Below are 17,356 nucleotides of genomic sequence, written 5' to 3' on the forward strand. Positions count from 1 at the left end.
AGCTACTTTTATTACTGTTTGATTGATGCTGTCGATTAGGTGTTACTTAGTTTATGTAAACTTGTCAATATAGTGCCTGTTTGTTTTATGCTGATTGCCTCCCCTCCCCTCCCCTCCTCTCCTCTCCTCTCCTCTCCTCAGCTCCTCTCCTCTCCTCAGCTCAGCTCCTCTCCTCAGCTCAGCTCCTCTCCTCAGCTCTCCTCTCCTCAGCTCAGCTCCTCTCCTCTCCTGTCCTGTCCTGTCCTCTCCTCTCCTCTCCTCTCCTCTCCTCTCCTCTCCTCTCCTCTCCTCTCCTCTCCTCTCCTCTCCTCTCCTCTCCTCTCCTCTCCTCTCCTCTCCTCTCCTCTCCTCTCCTCTCCTCATGCTGCATGTTGGCTGCCTGTTGATCTTCAGCTACTTGTGGTTTTAAATGTCAGATGTGTCTGCAGAGCAGGCTAAAGCGGTGTTGTTGGTGTCAGTGCGGGTGAGACGTACAGCAGCTTCAGACCGTCGATGTCAACTCTGAACTAACTTTGCTGAGTTTCTCCTCTGTGGTTTGCCCACGTCTGTAACATTCAAAAGTCAATATTAACTAAGAGGTAAAACCATCTGATTGAACTCAGAAAACATCCCAGCACCGCTGTTTACTTTGTTGTGTGTGTTAATGAGCTCCTAAAGCCTTCTCCAGTCCACGGTGTGTCTTCAGCCCCCCAGTCCTGACACACAAAGACACGACTGGGGGTTTGAACAGCAACAGCTTCTTTGTGTTTCACCAAAGTCTTTAACTTCGTCATAACTCATAAGTTAAAAGGAACCAAATGGGAAATCCTAAATCACATTTTGTCAAACGTCCTCTTAAAATAGATTCATAATCGCTACAATAACACACAAAAAAGCCTGGTTCTAAGTGACCCTTACTTTTTCATACTTACAACTCCCCAGGGCGGAGGAGATGGAGCAGTCAGAGACACTTCATAAAAGTAACATGGAAAAGCGACAGGCTTTTCTGAACGGAACACCGATCACAAGCCAAACTTTTCACAGACGGAAAAGCTGACATCCTTTTTCTTATGCGAGACGTTCCCATGGCTACTGTGAGGATTCCGCAGACTACTTTTGACTTTGGTGCCACGAACCACAGCCGTGATCACTGCACCAGCACTGGAAAACTAGAGCTAATATTCCCGACTTCAATCAATATGAGAGGCTCATTGATCAAAAATTCTATGTTCTCTGAACCCGACATCCATAAATGTCAGCTCGTGTTATTTTCTTCTTAAATACACCTACGCACATGGAGATCTGGAATCAAGCAACATAAAATGTAGCTTTCACAGACCAAACCAGACAAAATCCCTTTTTATTAAACATTTATGCAGGTTGTGCCACCTGATGAATGTGAACACAAATGCCTCAACCTTGATCTTCCTACAACTACAAAGAGAACCGTGACAATATCTGCAAATCATGTGTGGGCTTAAATCAGGTGGGAGAGTGACAGAGTACAGTTCCCTTTACTGACCTGCATCCTGAAAGTCAATTGCTTGGAATCACGCACTCACTGTACAGGACACCACGGAATTCCATGGCCATGTAGAGAGGGCTAATCTTGGAAAAAGCAGAGCTGCTGCATATCAAACAGTTTCTCTGGCTGAGTGATCAGTCAGATCAAAACTTTTAAGCCTTTTTTTCAGCTGATTCTAACAGGTTACACAACGCTGGCGCGGTCAACAACAAGAATCCGTCATTCCGCTGACTCAGGCCAGCGTCAGGCCAGGAGGAGTGTGCCTGTTACCCTGACGATGGCACAATTCACTTAATCAATGCCAGACACATGTCGAACAGCCAGTAATGTGTCTCAGGGGGTCGCCAAGTCCTCAGAAACATGCAACATATTCTACATGAGCAGAAAAAGGGCGCAGATCCCGATACTGAAGATTTGATTCCGCTTCCTTTGTTAGATTTGCAGGAAAACCATCATTTAACCGGGTTACGATCAGACTCAAAAGGGGGAAGCTAAACAAAGAGAAGTAGTTATAGAACTCCTCCTTTTAAATATGCACTGATGTTTAAGATTATTAAGCACATGTCAACACAAAATCGTTCTTTCCTGCCTTTTATTCCAAGCTTCTCCCCTTTTGAACTCTTCTCTACATTTTCCGTTTGGACGCTCTCACTGTCTCCGTCTTTCCGCAATTATATATTTTCCCCCTCTTTTCTTCGTGATTTGGTCTTTGAGCTGATGTTTGACTTCAGCAGCTGCAGCCAGGAGTGACAGAGACGATATGAGGCTGATTAGAAAAGGCCCAAAGATCACACGCGCACAGAGCGAAAAGGGTCCAATGCAAACGTGCAATTCCTCCCAGATTCACGTCCCCATCACATGGACATCTGAAAGCCGACCGGATCATGAATCTTACACGATAACTCGTGGCTGCTGCAGAACACAGGCGATGTGTCCCGGGAGCAAGCCAATTTGTGTGGGCAAATTTATGACTGCCATTTATGGGGGAACATGGGACATAAGTGTGGTTCTGTGATGCAACATTCATGCAAGCACAAGAACGCAGCAGCTGTAGGTGATGATTTAAAAAGGTTCAATGTGTCTGTCAACATGGGCTCTTACTGACCACGGTCTTTGTAAACACTGTCATGAAGTCATAAATGCATGATGGGAGGGAGCTTAAGGAGCTGAACGATGAGTTCAGCTTGTTGTGGCACAGGTTTTCAAAGTTCCATTAACTGGGTTTGGTAGAAAGAAAAGACCTTTTCTTCGGGATCCGCATAAATATCATCACATGGTGGCAATTAAAGTTCCTCACTAACATCTAGACACAAGAATTTGGTTCGAGTCAATGCGTGAAGTTCTACAAAGAAGGGGATGAAAGAGGGAGCGTGCTGAAGAACGTGATGTGTGTGTGTGTTTGGGGGGGGGGGGGGGGGGGGGGGGGGGGGGGGGGGGGGGGGTGCATACACTGAAAAACACCCACGGGAGGAGAAAGAGAGGCAAGATGGAAGTTCAGGCTCACTCTCAAACCAAATGATGCTGGGATGGGATGTTAAATATATGTCTTTATTTACGAGCTGCGTGTCAAAGACGTGTCGCCATGACCACCTTCATCTCAACATGTCAAATCGCAATTTTTTTTTCACTTGTACCGAGTGATTGTTGCTTTTCTGGGTTTAATAAATCACTGGAAGCTCTAAAGCACCTGGGAAAAATGTAAAGAAGAATCCATAGATCCTTCTAACATCTTTGCAACAACCCACTAAACTGACTCTGACCCCTTGTGGGTTATGAAACATCTACACTACATTACCCATCATGCATCAGGTAATTATTATTTTATAGATGCAGGAAGCTGTAAATGTAAACAAAAAATAAATAAATCTGGGGTTAAGTGAGGCATCAGTGGCTTCAGAAAAACTGCTCTAAGTAGCAAACATAGACTAGACGTGGTTTTAATGGCGTAAATTAAAAAGCCACAACTTATTAGTCTCCGCTGACTATGGCCATTATTGCCATAAAACCTAGGACTATAACATTGTACTCTAAAACTGAAAAAAAACCAAAGAAGAGACAATGCAGTGCCTTCACATAAACAGTCATAACCCCAATGTTAAAACCACAAAATTGCAACGCTCGTGATGACTAAGCATTTTATGACTGAAGTATAGTTCATCTTGGTTTGTTTTACTGGTGTTACTGGGGAAATTCAAAATTTATACACCGAAGCAGACGGAAGAACTTTGGATGATGTGCCGACCACACACACAGTTTCTCGTGGCACTGGTTTCCTTGCAGCCTGCAGAGTTGAGTCTTTGTGTTGTGAAAAGTCCAACGTTCAGAGACAGGAGAGCAGGAGCTCAGCAAGTGACAGGAACAGCAGGATTTTCACAAGAAGCCCGGATTATAAAAACTACACCTGTGGAATTTTAGAATTCTGCAACAGCATAGAAAATAATGGAAAACACAGGTACTGTATAAACACCTTTAAGATAGCAGACCCATAGGATCCAGAGGACAAAGGTCCCTGACCTCCTGACCTTCAGGCCTGTAATTCAGATTCCCTGAACACTTGTCTGCTTCAGACACGTATAAAAACCCCACAGACCTCCATGTCAATCTCAGTTAGCTTCCATGTCTGTTCCTGGCCTTTGTTCCTGGGTTTATGCCCTTCCCAATGCAGACACGGGCATTTTAAATCCACGCTGCTTTAGCTGCTGATTTGGCCTCAGTGGCTCATTAGCAGCTAAACGATTCACTGTGTTCACCAGCTAGTTCTGAGCTCGGTTTCATTTTGGGTTAGGAAGTTAGCGTGCTGTGGGTTTATCAAAGCATTGTTGTGGAAAACAGCTGTCACCGGAGGTATGAAAACATGCTTCTTCAAAGTGTTGGGAGGATTCGACTAAAAGAAAGGAACGTTAAGAGATGCTTAAAGGAGTTTTGGAGATGTGCAGGAACGTCCAGCACCTCTATCTGTCATTGTAGCATCTAAAAAAAAGTCCAAGGTGTAATATTCAAATCAAACTATGTCAAATAAATCTGGTAAATGTCTTAATAATCTCCAAAGCCCTATCAATAGAATTTCAATTGAAACCCTGATTACAGCAAAGGAAGGGAGGCAGAAATTCTGAGGATGCGACACAATGATGCATTTATGACTGCAGCTTGTATAGTTGGCAGCTGGAAAATGTTGGGGCTGATTGCAGGGCACGTGATCGTGCACGTGTGGTTTGGTGCCCAAACATTTGCTGTAGGAGCAATAAAGAGGGGGTCATTATTTTTTGTAGGACGCTAGACATCGTTTTTATAATGTGCCATGTGACGAAAATTGTGTAATTGCACTGTTGTGCCGCTCGCCTACAGCTCACCAACAACACTGACGCGCTGTTACCAAAGTCACCTGACCTAAGCACAAGATCAGCGGAGTGGCTGCGACCGGCTGCTTACATTGTGGACACATGGAAAGAATTAGTGCAAGGTCAGGTAAACTACCGGTCCCAGCGAGGGAGAAACACATGTAGCAAGCGCAGATAAACATACAGAAGGAGACCTTCAGATCCCTACGCGATGCGACGGCACTTCAAAAGCAGGGCTGCTTAACTCGATGCATCTCCACCCACAATTGGGAGGCAGGAAAATAAATAACACGACTGTGGGTAAAACCTGTAGATCGCAGCGCGAGCGCATGTTTATCGAGGGTCGGTGGGAATGAGAAATGTCGGCCCTTAACAATTTAGACAACAGTGCTGTTACGGATGAAGTGGTTGGACATTCATTTTATCGGGCTCTCAGACAGACGGAGAAACAAAAATACACCCCAACAAAAGGTCACGAGGATGCCCAGACGGCGACAGCAGCGAGGCCACAGGCGCAGGGACCCCCGGGAAAACCAATCCCCAGCCTGGAGCAAAACACACCTGACGAATGGCTCCTTGATCGGGTCGTTGGGAATTGATTCAGGTCCACTGACGCACCCAGGGGTCAACCGCCCGTGACTACCGACACCCTTCCAGCCGTGTTTAGCTTTAAAGCTGCGATACATAAATTAGCAGACAGGATTAAAGTGTGCCGGGAAGCAGCCCTCAGGTATGCGCTGCCTTCCAAGATGAAAGGGGGGGTTTCAGCCTCCGAGCACCTTTTTTAAAGTTAAGTAGACTTGAAACTGATGCCTGAAGAACTCGGGGCGCTTTGGGGCGATTGCCTGCCGTCCTATCAATTAAAGGTCATTTTGATATTTTAGGACAGGCCAATTAGAACGTGAGACACACAGGCACATTGTAGTCTGCCACACGCCTCTCTCCTCCTCTAATTCTACCCCCCCCCCCCCCCCCAAACCCCCCCTCCACCTCTCTTTTGGCATTCTTGCCTAATAGCATCATTATCGACTTTGTCCGGCTAAACGCAGGCTCCTTGTAATCTGGGCGCAGGCGGGGCCACTCAGACAAAACACTGGCCTGGAAAGAGAGAAACAAAGGGAGACGCTGGAAAGCAGCTCTGAACACCAACAAAGGGAGCTATGAGAGGAGTTCCTTTGATCACGCACAGGAGGTCCAGGCTTCTGCCGTCATCTCCTCTCATCACCTCAGCCGGCGATCCTCTCCGGCTCCCTCTAACTAAGCAGTTAAGACGAGGAGGACAATGTGCACCTAGCTAACGATTCAAAGGGTCTCCTTCAAGGACTTTATTTGGCTGAGTTTTGGAGCTTTTGAAGGCTGTTTTTAACAGATGCTTTAATGTATTTTGAATGCACCAGAATGTCTGAAGTGCAATAAAAGACGGCAAACTGCTGGCTATGCTACAGATTCACTGGTGGCACCTCGGCAGAGGCAAAGTTCCTCAAGAGAATGCTTTAATTTCCCATTCTGGATTGTTTATTTGTTCATTGTGCTGGAGATTGAAAATAGCAGAAGCAAAATGGCTACAGTTTTAAAGTAGACAACCGTTGATGGTTATGCTAACTTTGCTTTGCTTTAAGGTAAAAGATTAAAGACATTCAGGCCCAGCGGGGTTATTGTTCTGCTTTCATTCTGGGCTGAACCATAACCGAGGGTGTGAAGTTGCTCCGTTCTCTCCAACACATCCCAGCTTCAGCCAATTAAACACTCACGCTGATGAGACACACAAGCACGGGCTCACGTGGCTGAATCGTATTTACAAGGCAAAGCGTGTGCACGAACCCACGTCATCACTGCTCGATGGGGGCGAGGCGGGCAGCAAAAACCGAAGTGTGGACACGCAGATGCCCCTGAGAGAACATTCTTCCACACGTTGCAGATAGTTTCTGTGTTTGGTGGACATATGTGTTAAGTTGGGCCAGGAAGGGCCCAACTTTGGAGAATGATTGTGATGTGAATGAAGTTTATTTGGTTGTAAACACTGATAGTTGCCTGAGTCCGGTCTGGCTGCCATACACACCCCTTGGACATGTGGTGTGGGTGGACAGCTGCCATGCGTCAGGGTTGGGGTAGAGAGACGTTAGTGGTCAGATTGAAGGGTTAGGGTCCACCCTGCACCCGGGGGTATAAAACGATAACAGGGAAGCCACAACTCCCCCCCCCATCCTTCCCAGAGTGTGTTTGGACTAGTGCTACAAACCCCCCATGCCTCAGTAAAATGCCTTGTGAAGTATCCTCTTGCTTTCTCTCCCTGCAGGATGGAGGAAGGTGGGGGGGCTTCCTGACGGATCTTCCCACACGAGCATGGCCCCCATATCCAGGCATCCTCCTGACACTCTCACTCTGCACACAAGCTGTGTCAGGAGCACCAGCCTCCCACCCCAAAGGAGCCAAATCAAATAAGAGAGAGGGAGGAAGCATGGCCGAAGCAAAGCGACCCGACATAAAGGCTCTTGTGAAAATAAAACCGATCCTCTCGGAGGGTCTGGAAAACACACACAAAAAAAATATGGGGGGGAAACGGAACCAGGGCAGAACAACATTTGTGGAAATGTTCAGCTGCCACTGCTCGCAGTGTGCTGTGCTAATCATTCCTCTATCCCCCCGGGGGGGTTGGAGAACACATTCTGACATCCTCGTAAACATTTTAAGAAGCAAACGAACGTCACTTGCTGGTGAGGGACCAACGTAAGGGCTTTTGCAGAGTTCGTAAAAGAGACTTTCTGAATGGAGCCACCTTCGGTCGACCGGGGAGAAGAATCCTGTGATTCCCTGAGCTCAAACACTGTCCGGGGATCAAACAACTAGTCCCAGACACCCCTCTGACACCTCGTTTCTGCTCTCGCTCGCTTCAGGTTGCTGCCGCTATAAAAGCTGTCGTGGCCACATTTTTGGCAAATGGGGGATTACAGACCTGAAGTGACTGAATATAAGAAATAAGAAAAGCATTGAAGCACTTGTCTTTTATTGCTGCAGCTCGTTCTCTCTTCCTGCTGTTGACGGAGCCTTTTTACAGGTGTTAAAAATCAGGAACACATGGATCTGTGACATGGCGTGACGCCACCCGTTTAACTTCTGCAAGCAGGCCAGTGAAGCATCAGGTCTCCTCTGGACGGCTGGTTTAGCAATAATGCAAAACCATGATAAAGGTGGCACCATGGTCGTAATAATGTTCTGTACATTCGAATACTCTGGCTTTTGAGAAGCTCCCGGGCTGAGGGCGCCGGCGCTCCAGTGTTGTCTTATAAGATGAATTGTCTGGGGCTTAAGCTCCGAATGAGAGAGCACCACGGGGGTGATGATAATCATCATCCTGCCCTGCAAACCTGAAGCCTCGCACTAACCCTGGCGGAATGCTAATGATAGTGACCGCCTGGATGAACATCTGTGTGGGAGACAGAAACTCCAAAAGTCCCTCCTCTGGAGGTGTGAGGGGCATTAGGCATTCAGAGGGTGGACTGTGAGCAAACTATTAGATTTCTCACGTTTCTGTTCACCTTTGTTGTCACAGCAAAAGTAAACTAAAGAATTAATAATAAAAAAAAGAGGTTTCCTGCATTAATGGTGTGTGTGTGTGTGAGAGTGTGTGTGTTTTTATTATTACCTGGATCATGAAAAGGCACCAAGGCGAAGTTATACAAAGGTTTCTTCGGTCTGCTCAGGGATGTTTCCAGTATCTTGGATGCGCCCTCGATGACCTGCACCAGGTCGTCGTACATGGAGCCGGTCACGTCAAAGACGAACGCCAAAGTAGATGCGCCCTCCGGGATCTCCTCTTTTGTGGCAGCCGGGGCCTCCGCGTCTTGCCCGGCGCAAAAAGCCCCTGACAGGATAAGGTACAGCCACAGAAATCTGCAGCCCATCTCAGAGCTTAGAAGCCTCACCGCAAAAGTTCTTGTTCTGGGCAGTCGGAACGTCAGCGTGTGTCCCGGTTGAACGCAGGACACATTGGGCTCTCGGAAACGGGCCTAGGTCTGCGCTGATGCCTTTGGGTTCTTGGGCACCTTCTGTTGCAGCCTCTCACCCCGCTGTGAACCAAAGGCGTGCAGCTGCAAGTCAGCAGTGCCTGTTGTCTGCAGAGTCAGGAGTCTTTTCAACCCTGTCATACAAAGACCACCTCTCAGCTGGGCAGTCTCCCAGACGCAAAATAGCCCATGCTGCATAGCGCTGCTCTGATTGGGTGAGACGTTTTTGGTGACTTCAGGAGACCCTGCGCGTAAACGGCATGTTTTCCAAAAACCTACCTCCGAATTAACCAAGAATCTACTGTCACAAATATCCAATACTGGTGGATTGTTATTGCAACTTTGGTGGATTTTACCGGAAACACGCGAAAGTTCAGGCAAATTGTGTCCTGATAATGATTGCAAAACTATTATATTTAAAAGTTGTCCAATTAAAACAAAATAAACAAAAAGTTTCGTTTTAATTGAAAGCGCAGACCAGCGCTCTATTGACACCTAGTGGCCAGACTCTCGCACCGCAGCCAATTTATTCTATAAGGAAATATGGAGATATTTTTATTCATAATTACACGTGTCAAAGCAGAATAATTTAAAATAAAATGTTTTTTTCATCATTGCCACCTATTTTGCTGATAGTGTGATGACAACATTCTATGTTATTCTACTCCACTATGTCTGAAAGTAACGCTTTACTGTAATGCATCTAACTGACATTTGTAATGATTTCTAATTCCCTGAGGTTAGATTTAGAGTACAGTTGATACGGAATGGACTAAATTTTGAGTCAAAACTCAATTTTTCCATACTGTTTGGCCAACTGAACTTCTTTAATTTGTCGCTAGATGGAGGTAAAATACCACTTCCCTCATTTAGTTTTCTTTGAAGAGTTTTAAAATCATGTGATTAAGACAATTTCAAAAGACTCAAATGCTAAGGTCATCCTGGAAAGATATGAATTCAAATGTTATACTTGTAATTTTGGAACAACGTCTCTGTCATTTTTGTCTAAGATTAAACTGCTTCGGGGATTTCCCAGATGATCTGACTGGAAAGTTTGATGGGAACATTCAAATTCAAACCTCAGAAATCAAGACACACTCGGATGATATCTGACTGTGAGCTGATGGGAATTTTTTTTGCATGACAAACAAATAGTGAGGTAAAATCCTTTTGACTGTGAGCCAAGGTCTGTCAACTGGTGATTACGCAACAAGCTTCTCAACATAAATAAGTCAGTTTTGTTCCCAAATAAACCAAAAGCTGGGACAAACTGTCCCACTTGGCAAATAAATATTAAGCACATTGCAAAGTCTCACTTTTACACCATCTGTTTGTTGTTATTCTTTCTTTCTGTTCAGGTGGGCAAACTGCATGTGTGACTCAGTAGCATCTATTGAAATGAAATGTTGAAAAAACAAAACCCTCCCACTGTCACTTGCAGGAAAAACAAGGGCTCTGGTGAGCGGGAAGGGATTTTTTCTCTCTCTCTCTGACACAGACGCACAATCACGTGCTGAGGCCTTGCCTTCCAGGCAGGCACCTGATTGAATTGAGCCACCGCGCTGATTATTTTCTGCTTCAGATGATCAATTGTGTGCAGGGGCTGCTGGGAAATTCAGCACGGCCAATTTGTTTTAATGTTACAGTCAACAGGTAACCAATATACAGGGTGATAATATGACCAATCTCTGGGGATTACAGTTCAATGTGAATTATATGAGCATAAAAATAACATTTAGTGTTTTGGCTACTGGATGCAGAATATCGTCTGCTATTGTAGCTCAGACTGGTCTAACTGGTCCCCTCTCCTGCTTCATTACAAGTGTATCGCACAGCTGAAGGGATGAACCTGAAGTGATGGGAAGTGTCGTGAGTGTTTTGACACTGATAGAAAATGCAGCCTGTTTCATACATGGTGAATCATGGTGGTTTGGAGAAAGTCTGCTGACCTCCTGCGGTTTCGCCACAGATCCACCAGTTCGGGCGGAATCAGATAATCTAACAGGCTCAAGAATGTCGGCCTTGCGTAACTTCCTTTTCAACTGCACCATAAATGCGGGTGCAAAGTGACCGACTTTCTCCCTGTTTTATGACTAACTCGGGTTTTATTGCTGATGCCGTAAACTTAAAATAATCCCTCCCCAACCAGCTCACTGCTCTCCATGCTACACTTCACACTTCCTGCTGCCCAAAAAACAATTGTGTTGACTTGGTTCATCTTTGTAGTTTGTGCTGCAGGATTTCTGACATTGCTGGCATTTCTCTCACCCCCACATGCACCACCCTGCGCCATGGAAACATCCCATACGGCGCCAGGGCTCCTCCAGCCCGCAGATGAACGCGACTCTGCTGCTCCTTGCCCTTGTCTCTCTCCCTGTCTGTTGTGTTTTGTCTCTGCATGTGTGTGTTGCTTTCTGCAGCTGTTAAAGCTGCTGAGTGCAGGCAAACAGAGCCTAGACTAACTGGCCCAGAGAAACATCAGGTCCTCTGTCTCCCAAACACCGTCCACATGACACATGCGCTCCGGTAAGCCGACCGGGAGTGCTCGCCCCGGGGCCTGGTGCTCTGTTGCCCAACACTGCTAATCTCTGGGCTTATTGCGTCCCATCTCACTCAAGTCCCTTCTTTGTGCTACTCGCAGCTCATCTGGCCAGTGGGCTCACTGGTGGTGCACAATCACAGCACCGTACCCTGTTTAATCCTCTCCATTCTTCACCGCCACCCACTCCGGGTCACTCTTTCACGAACACGCTACGCAGCACAAGCACGGCCAACCAGTCAAATACCCACATTTGTGAGCACAAACAATCGGCCCCATTCTGACTCCCCTCACTCACCAGTAACTCCGTTTAATGGTTAATTTCCTGCCCATTTCTTTTTAATCTTCCCGTCTTGACGACAGAAATTGGACAGAAAACATTTCAGTTCATGCGTTCGAAAAAGACAACATGAGTTGCAGGTTCTTAAATGCTTTTTCCCCCGATCTTGTTACTCGGTTCCTCCTACAGAGAATTTAATATCCATTTACGTTGCAATGAATTTCTTCTTGGCTCGTTGGACTTCTTGCTAATTTCACATTTGAGCTTTGTTAAGTCACTGAGAAAACAATGTGTACAGGTGTGTCAGAGAGTGAAGGAAGGTGTGAAGGCGTGAGGCCACCGTAACGCCTGAGGTCACAGAGCTCAGCGGCGCAGGATGACTGACATATTACTGACTGCATTATGATGCAACACCCTCACATTCAATCCTGTTCATCTGTATTGTCTCCTGTAATCGCAGTGGCCCAAAGGTGTTTTACAGAAACCCAATGAATGATAAAAGGGAGGAATTAGAGAAAGAGAACAGACCCATCGTAATAGAAATGAGCATATTCCAGATAAAACTGAACTCATTAGAAAATAGGGTTTTATTTGTAAAGCAGTGGCCACTCCAATAACAGTGTAATTAATAACTATGTATCAACATTTATCAGTCTGATTCAGAGATTTCTCCAGAAATATTTGTGTGTTTTGGAATGATATCCCCTCTGTGACACAACGTTTAATCTTAATTATCATACACACAGTCACAGGAGCTGCTGCCATTGAAATTCTCCTGACCTATACAGAACACAGTTTAAAAATCTAAGTCTATACCCCCTTTGTCCCTTTTTCTCTTATTGTTTTCAACATCCTGAGCTCGCAGGCGCTGCTTCTGCCACAACCGCAGCTGACGTTCCAGTAAGACTGCATGTCCCGTACAGAATCATATACAGTACATCCTTTTAAAACACGCCTTTGCTATTGCAGCAATGCTGTGCACATGTAGTTGCATGTCCTGTAATCTTCCATTCCTCACCCTTCACAACCACTCATGACTCAAAAGTCTCTTAAATCTACCTCTCATCAAAATGACTCACGCCAGAGATGTCCAGGATGGGACACGTTGAATGTGACATTAACTTCATCAAATAAATATTAACTGCAATCAGTAATCAATGATGAAAGGGATGCACTTTTATCTGGGCTTGTTTTTTGTATTTGAAGAGAACTAAAAAAAAAATAAAGATTTTTTTTAATGCAAAGAAAATATAGATCATATACTGCTCCTAAAAAAATAAATGTATTGTTTATTTGGATAGCGGTGCATGCTTTTGGAAAAACTAGTTCAACCTGTATGATGTTGCATGTGAGACGTGTGAGTCGTGTGAGTCGTGTGAGTCGTGTGAGTCGTGTGAGTCGTGTGAGTCGTGTGAGTCGTGTGAGTCGTGTGAGTCGTGTGTCCCATGTAGCAAAAGGAGATCTTATCTGCCTGCCTGTTTATCCGCTACCACATTCTCAAGAATTTCGGACTAATTTATGGCCAAATTGAATTGTATTTCTTTGTGTTCTCCTTCCTTGTCGTCCTCTCCTTTATGTCTCTACTCTCACCTTCATGAAGTCCTTTGCACAAACCCACTTTCACTAGTGTTCATCCAGCAAGTTCTAGAAGGTCTCTTGTCTTAAGTGGACAACCTTCCATTTTTGTCAACCGGATCTACTTTGTTGTGTATTCACATTCCAGTAATCAGTAGTTTCATCATTGCTATCCTATTGTCTTTTTCTTCTGTATAAAACCTACATATAAAACCTAAAACCTGTATAAAACCTAAAAAAAAGACTAATTTTTTTCCCTCTCAGTCCACTGAAAGCATGTCGGCGACAGGCAACAGGACTTTTAACGCTACCTTCTGCTAAACTGTAACTGCACAAGCTTTTGTGGCCACTGGTTAACAATTTCCCTGCACAAACTGGTTCTTATGCAGTTTCCAGGCACTGTGGTGCTGCCCATTTTGCTGCGACCGTGACGGAGAAACAATAGCAGGAGCGGCGCCCTGAGCTCAGGCGCTATGACCTGTTCTCAGGCTAGGAAGGATTGTTGATCACATAAAGTTCTATTTAATATGAAAACAGGCTGACAGGACCTTCAGGAATTCTAAATAAAGGACAGAAAAAAGTGAGTGATTGTTTATAACTGAAACAGAAAGAGATCAAGGACAAAATATTACACTGCCTTTCACCTCTGGAATGTTACACTGGGACGGCGTCGCCTTATGAACTTTTATTTATTAACAGGTACCTTATGAAGCTGATTAAATAGTAACATACAGTAGATACAAGAGAAAAGGAAATGCTCCTTCGAAATGTACAGCTCCTGTTTGTCTAGTGTTAATAGTTTGGAATAAAGTTTTTCTTCTGGAATTTTATAGTTGGATAACAGCCAAAATACAATAATAAAATGATTAGCCATGAAAATCTAGTCCTGCGTTGTATCAGTAGTATATAATAATTTGTAATTAAGCTTTTTTTGTTGTTTAAGATGTTTGTTCTTTTAAAGATTTCTTGCCTTAATTGTGTTTCGTATATGTTCCTAATATAACACGATGCTGTCTTTTTTCCCCTTTGGTGTCTGTGTCACATCTTGTGTTGTTTTGTGTTCCTTTACCACCAGCCTGGGTGCTGACATGAATCCATTTGTGAGGTAAATATTGTGGTTTGACACAGAAGAACGTGCCTGCTGACACAAAACGTACCACGGGCCCGATGGCAGTTCTGGTGCTCCTGCATTAGCAAGGGCAGAAAGGATGTTCTTCACTTTTATCAGCACGAATCAGCTTAAATACTGACATGAGGTAAATGTTTAAGTTTGGACTGAACCAGCACCGGGTGGTGAACATTGTTTTGGGCAGAAAAAAGAGGTTCCAGGATGATTCATTCTGATGAGCTCTGTATTTAACTTGCATTCAATAATTAAGAAAATAAACAAAGAATTCATTGCAGTAGTTTTTTAATGCTTCAGAACTCTGATCTGTGGAAACAGCAGATGAGATTTTTGTTTGATGATAGTCTGCTGATAATATGCGTCTCACCAGTCGCTTCTAGCTGTCGTGACTCCGGTGCCGCAAGTTTACTCCAGTTGTAACTGGATTAGCATGACAGCAGAAATTGTGGTCTGCCGACAGTCAAAGGTTAAAGGTTAACAGCTTTACTGCTGGGATCAATTGCATGTGCACACACGTCTTGAGCTGCACGTCCTTATCATGACAGACGTGGCGTTTGACCTGGCGATATGGAGTCCACATTAAATGTCCACTTGGGTTTTTTTTTGTGTTTTGCTTTTTTTGGTAAAAGGATGAAAAGACAATTATTGAAGTGTGCAGGATGAATGGAGCTCTGCTTCAGTGGTGAAACGCCTTTCAGCAAGATTAATAGACGCCCAGCTGAGTGAGAGCAACAGATCGGAGGAACCGCAGGAGCAGCCAGTCACTGGAATTTTCTGGAATTTTCTGGGATCTATCATATGCTGCTCACATGTCAGACTGTTGATTTGTAACATTTAAGGTCACCAGGATGATGACAGAGGTCACACTGTAGGCATCCCTCCTCTAATGTGCACTCGCATCAGTATATACTTTTCTTTCCCACAGTTGAGTTTATATGAATAAGAAATCTGATGTGTGTGTGTGTACATTTCAAAAAGAATAAGACGGGATGTATTAATGGTTCTCATGCTTAAAGTGAACAGTGGTGACTCTCTCGTGAGGCATGGCCTCCTGGTGACGGGATACGAGAGCTTGGCTCTGTGGAGTCACCGTGATGCGTGACATCAGCATTTACAAGCAAATCATAAGTAAATTCACACGGTCCACTCTGGTCGAGCACAGGCAGAGGTCAGAAGTACACAGGCGATAATTCCACCAACACTCAGATTTCAATTTTTACACTAAAATACATATTTACAGCCTAAAAATTTACACTAAAACTGCAAAGACCACCAAAAGACACGACCTACTGTTCAACCAGATGTGCTGGAATCACACACTCTCTTTCATAAATGTCCCTGTTCTCTCGTGGGAGAATTAACCTGAAGACTTCTCAGTTTATCAGTAGCTTATCAGGGACCTGCGTAACTGGACTCACATGACCCCATTATGACGTTCCAGAGCTGCAGACTGAGCAGGGATTCAAAAAAAAGGCCCCAGTCAATATCATTGTAAATTAAATGCACAATCAGATATTTCTTCCTTGCATCTTGCATTACTGCACAATTACTGGGAGGAGGACTTTATGAGGATCTTCATCCCTGCAGCGTCACCAACTCCTCCACAACATCTGAATGCAACTGCAGCAGCTACAGCCAGATACCTGAAATATTCATAGTGTCCTTGTCCGAACACATTTCTGCAGCCTGGCTGAGCAAATCTCCGCAGAATGAAACAAAGGGGCCAACAGCATTTAGAGGATGACTCAGAAAACAGGATTACATTGTCATAAATTAGTTAACTATTTATACATAAGTATGAGATCACTACAGATGCAGGTTTACCATCCGAACATTTATTTCTAGATTGATCTGGACATCATAATAATACAGTAGCTGCATTGTGACGTAATTATTCTGGTTGAACTCTTCTTTCGTCGATTCTCTGTTCCAGATTCTTCCTCTACAATCAGAGATGTAAGAAATAAATGGGCCTCTTGAAATTAGCCACGAAGCAGCAATACATTCTTTAAGCTATGTAGAACGTCGCCCTCAGAAGCCACAGCACTAGAGTGAGGAGATGACATCTTTGTATGGCAGATAAAGAGAAACTTCACATGCATATGCAAGACTCGTGCATGCTCCTAAGGCTGAGCGACACACTGGTGTTGAAGCCATTCTTTATCCTCTAATCTAATTACAGAGGACAGGGCTGGACTCGATTCATTAGAGGCAGATGAATGAGTTACTCTTTTAAATGACGTCTGCGCAGCAGCGGCGAGTTCTGAGCCTGGATGTTCCCTCTTAATTGACATCAAACAATGAAATAATGCTCAACCTACTTAACCCTCAGACAGGTTGAAGGGAAAATGATAAATGTAATAACAGCAGCACTAGTCCTCACCTCTGTAATAGGAGAGTTGTTTTTTTTTTTAGGATATTAAGCAACACTGGAAGGACATCTCATATTCGTCAACTACAGAGGGAACATTTTTGGTCGGCCTGAGATATTTTTGGAGTTATATAGCAGAGTGGATGCTTTTTGCTTCCCCAGTTCATTGGTCCAGCATCATGCTGTCCGTATTAGTTATATATCCTCTCATCTTTTCTTTTAGTCTTCACACATCATATAGTAGCAGTGACACTTGCACCTTATTTGTCAAATTGCTCGCATTTTGTATTTAAATGTTTGTCTTTTGTTGTCTGTCTGTCTACTCCACTATGACGTGTGCTGCTGTCTGTCTTGGCCAGGTTACCTTGTGAAAGAGGTCTTTATCTCAATGGATCCTTTATCTGGTTAAATAAAGGTCATATGTCAAAATGCACTCTTGTTAAATCTCAAATTTCCCATGCTTTATTAACGGGAGGGTTTTATTTTATGAACTTGTATCTTCCTTATTTGGATCAGAACCTTTACATTTGATTAGGATATTCTTTCTAAAATTAATTTAAGTTTCCTTAGAAGCTCTGTTCCAATTCTGCCCAGGCTGGTCTTTGACGGGATGTTTATT

General features: G+C 44.4%; 1 protein-coding gene and 1 long non-coding RNA gene across 3 annotated transcripts in view; one reads left to right on the top strand and one right to left on the bottom strand.

Moving 5' to 3' along the window:
• Positions 1 to 8,964, bottom strand: part of hmcn1 (hemicentin 1) — a 47,972-nt gene extending 39,008 nt beyond the window's left edge. For both annotated transcript variants that reach the window (XM_029827857.1, XM_029827856.1), the window contains exon 1: positions 8,486 to 8,964. In XM_029827857.1, coding sequence (XP_029683717.1) covers positions 8,486 to 8,744 — 259 coding nt within the window. In that variant the 5' untranslated portion in view covers positions 8,745 to 8,964. The remainder of the gene's footprint in view (positions 1 to 8,485) is intronic.
• Positions 8,965 to 13,655: 4,691 nt separating this feature from the next.
• On the top strand, positions 13,656 to 14,643 carry LOC115247244 (uncharacterized). Its single transcript, XR_003886297.1, has 2 exons — positions 13,656 to 13,820; positions 14,316 to 14,643. It is a non-coding gene; the product is annotated as an uncharacterized lncRNA (long non-coding RNA).
• Positions 14,644 to 17,356: the final 2,713 nt, after the last annotated feature.

Source organism: Takifugu rubripes, chromosome 20 (genome assembly GCF_901000725.2).
Source record: "Takifugu rubripes chromosome 20, fTakRub1.2, whole genome shotgun sequence".
Classification (NCBI taxonomy): Eukaryota; Metazoa; Chordata; class Actinopteri; order Tetraodontiformes; family Tetraodontidae; genus Takifugu; species Takifugu rubripes.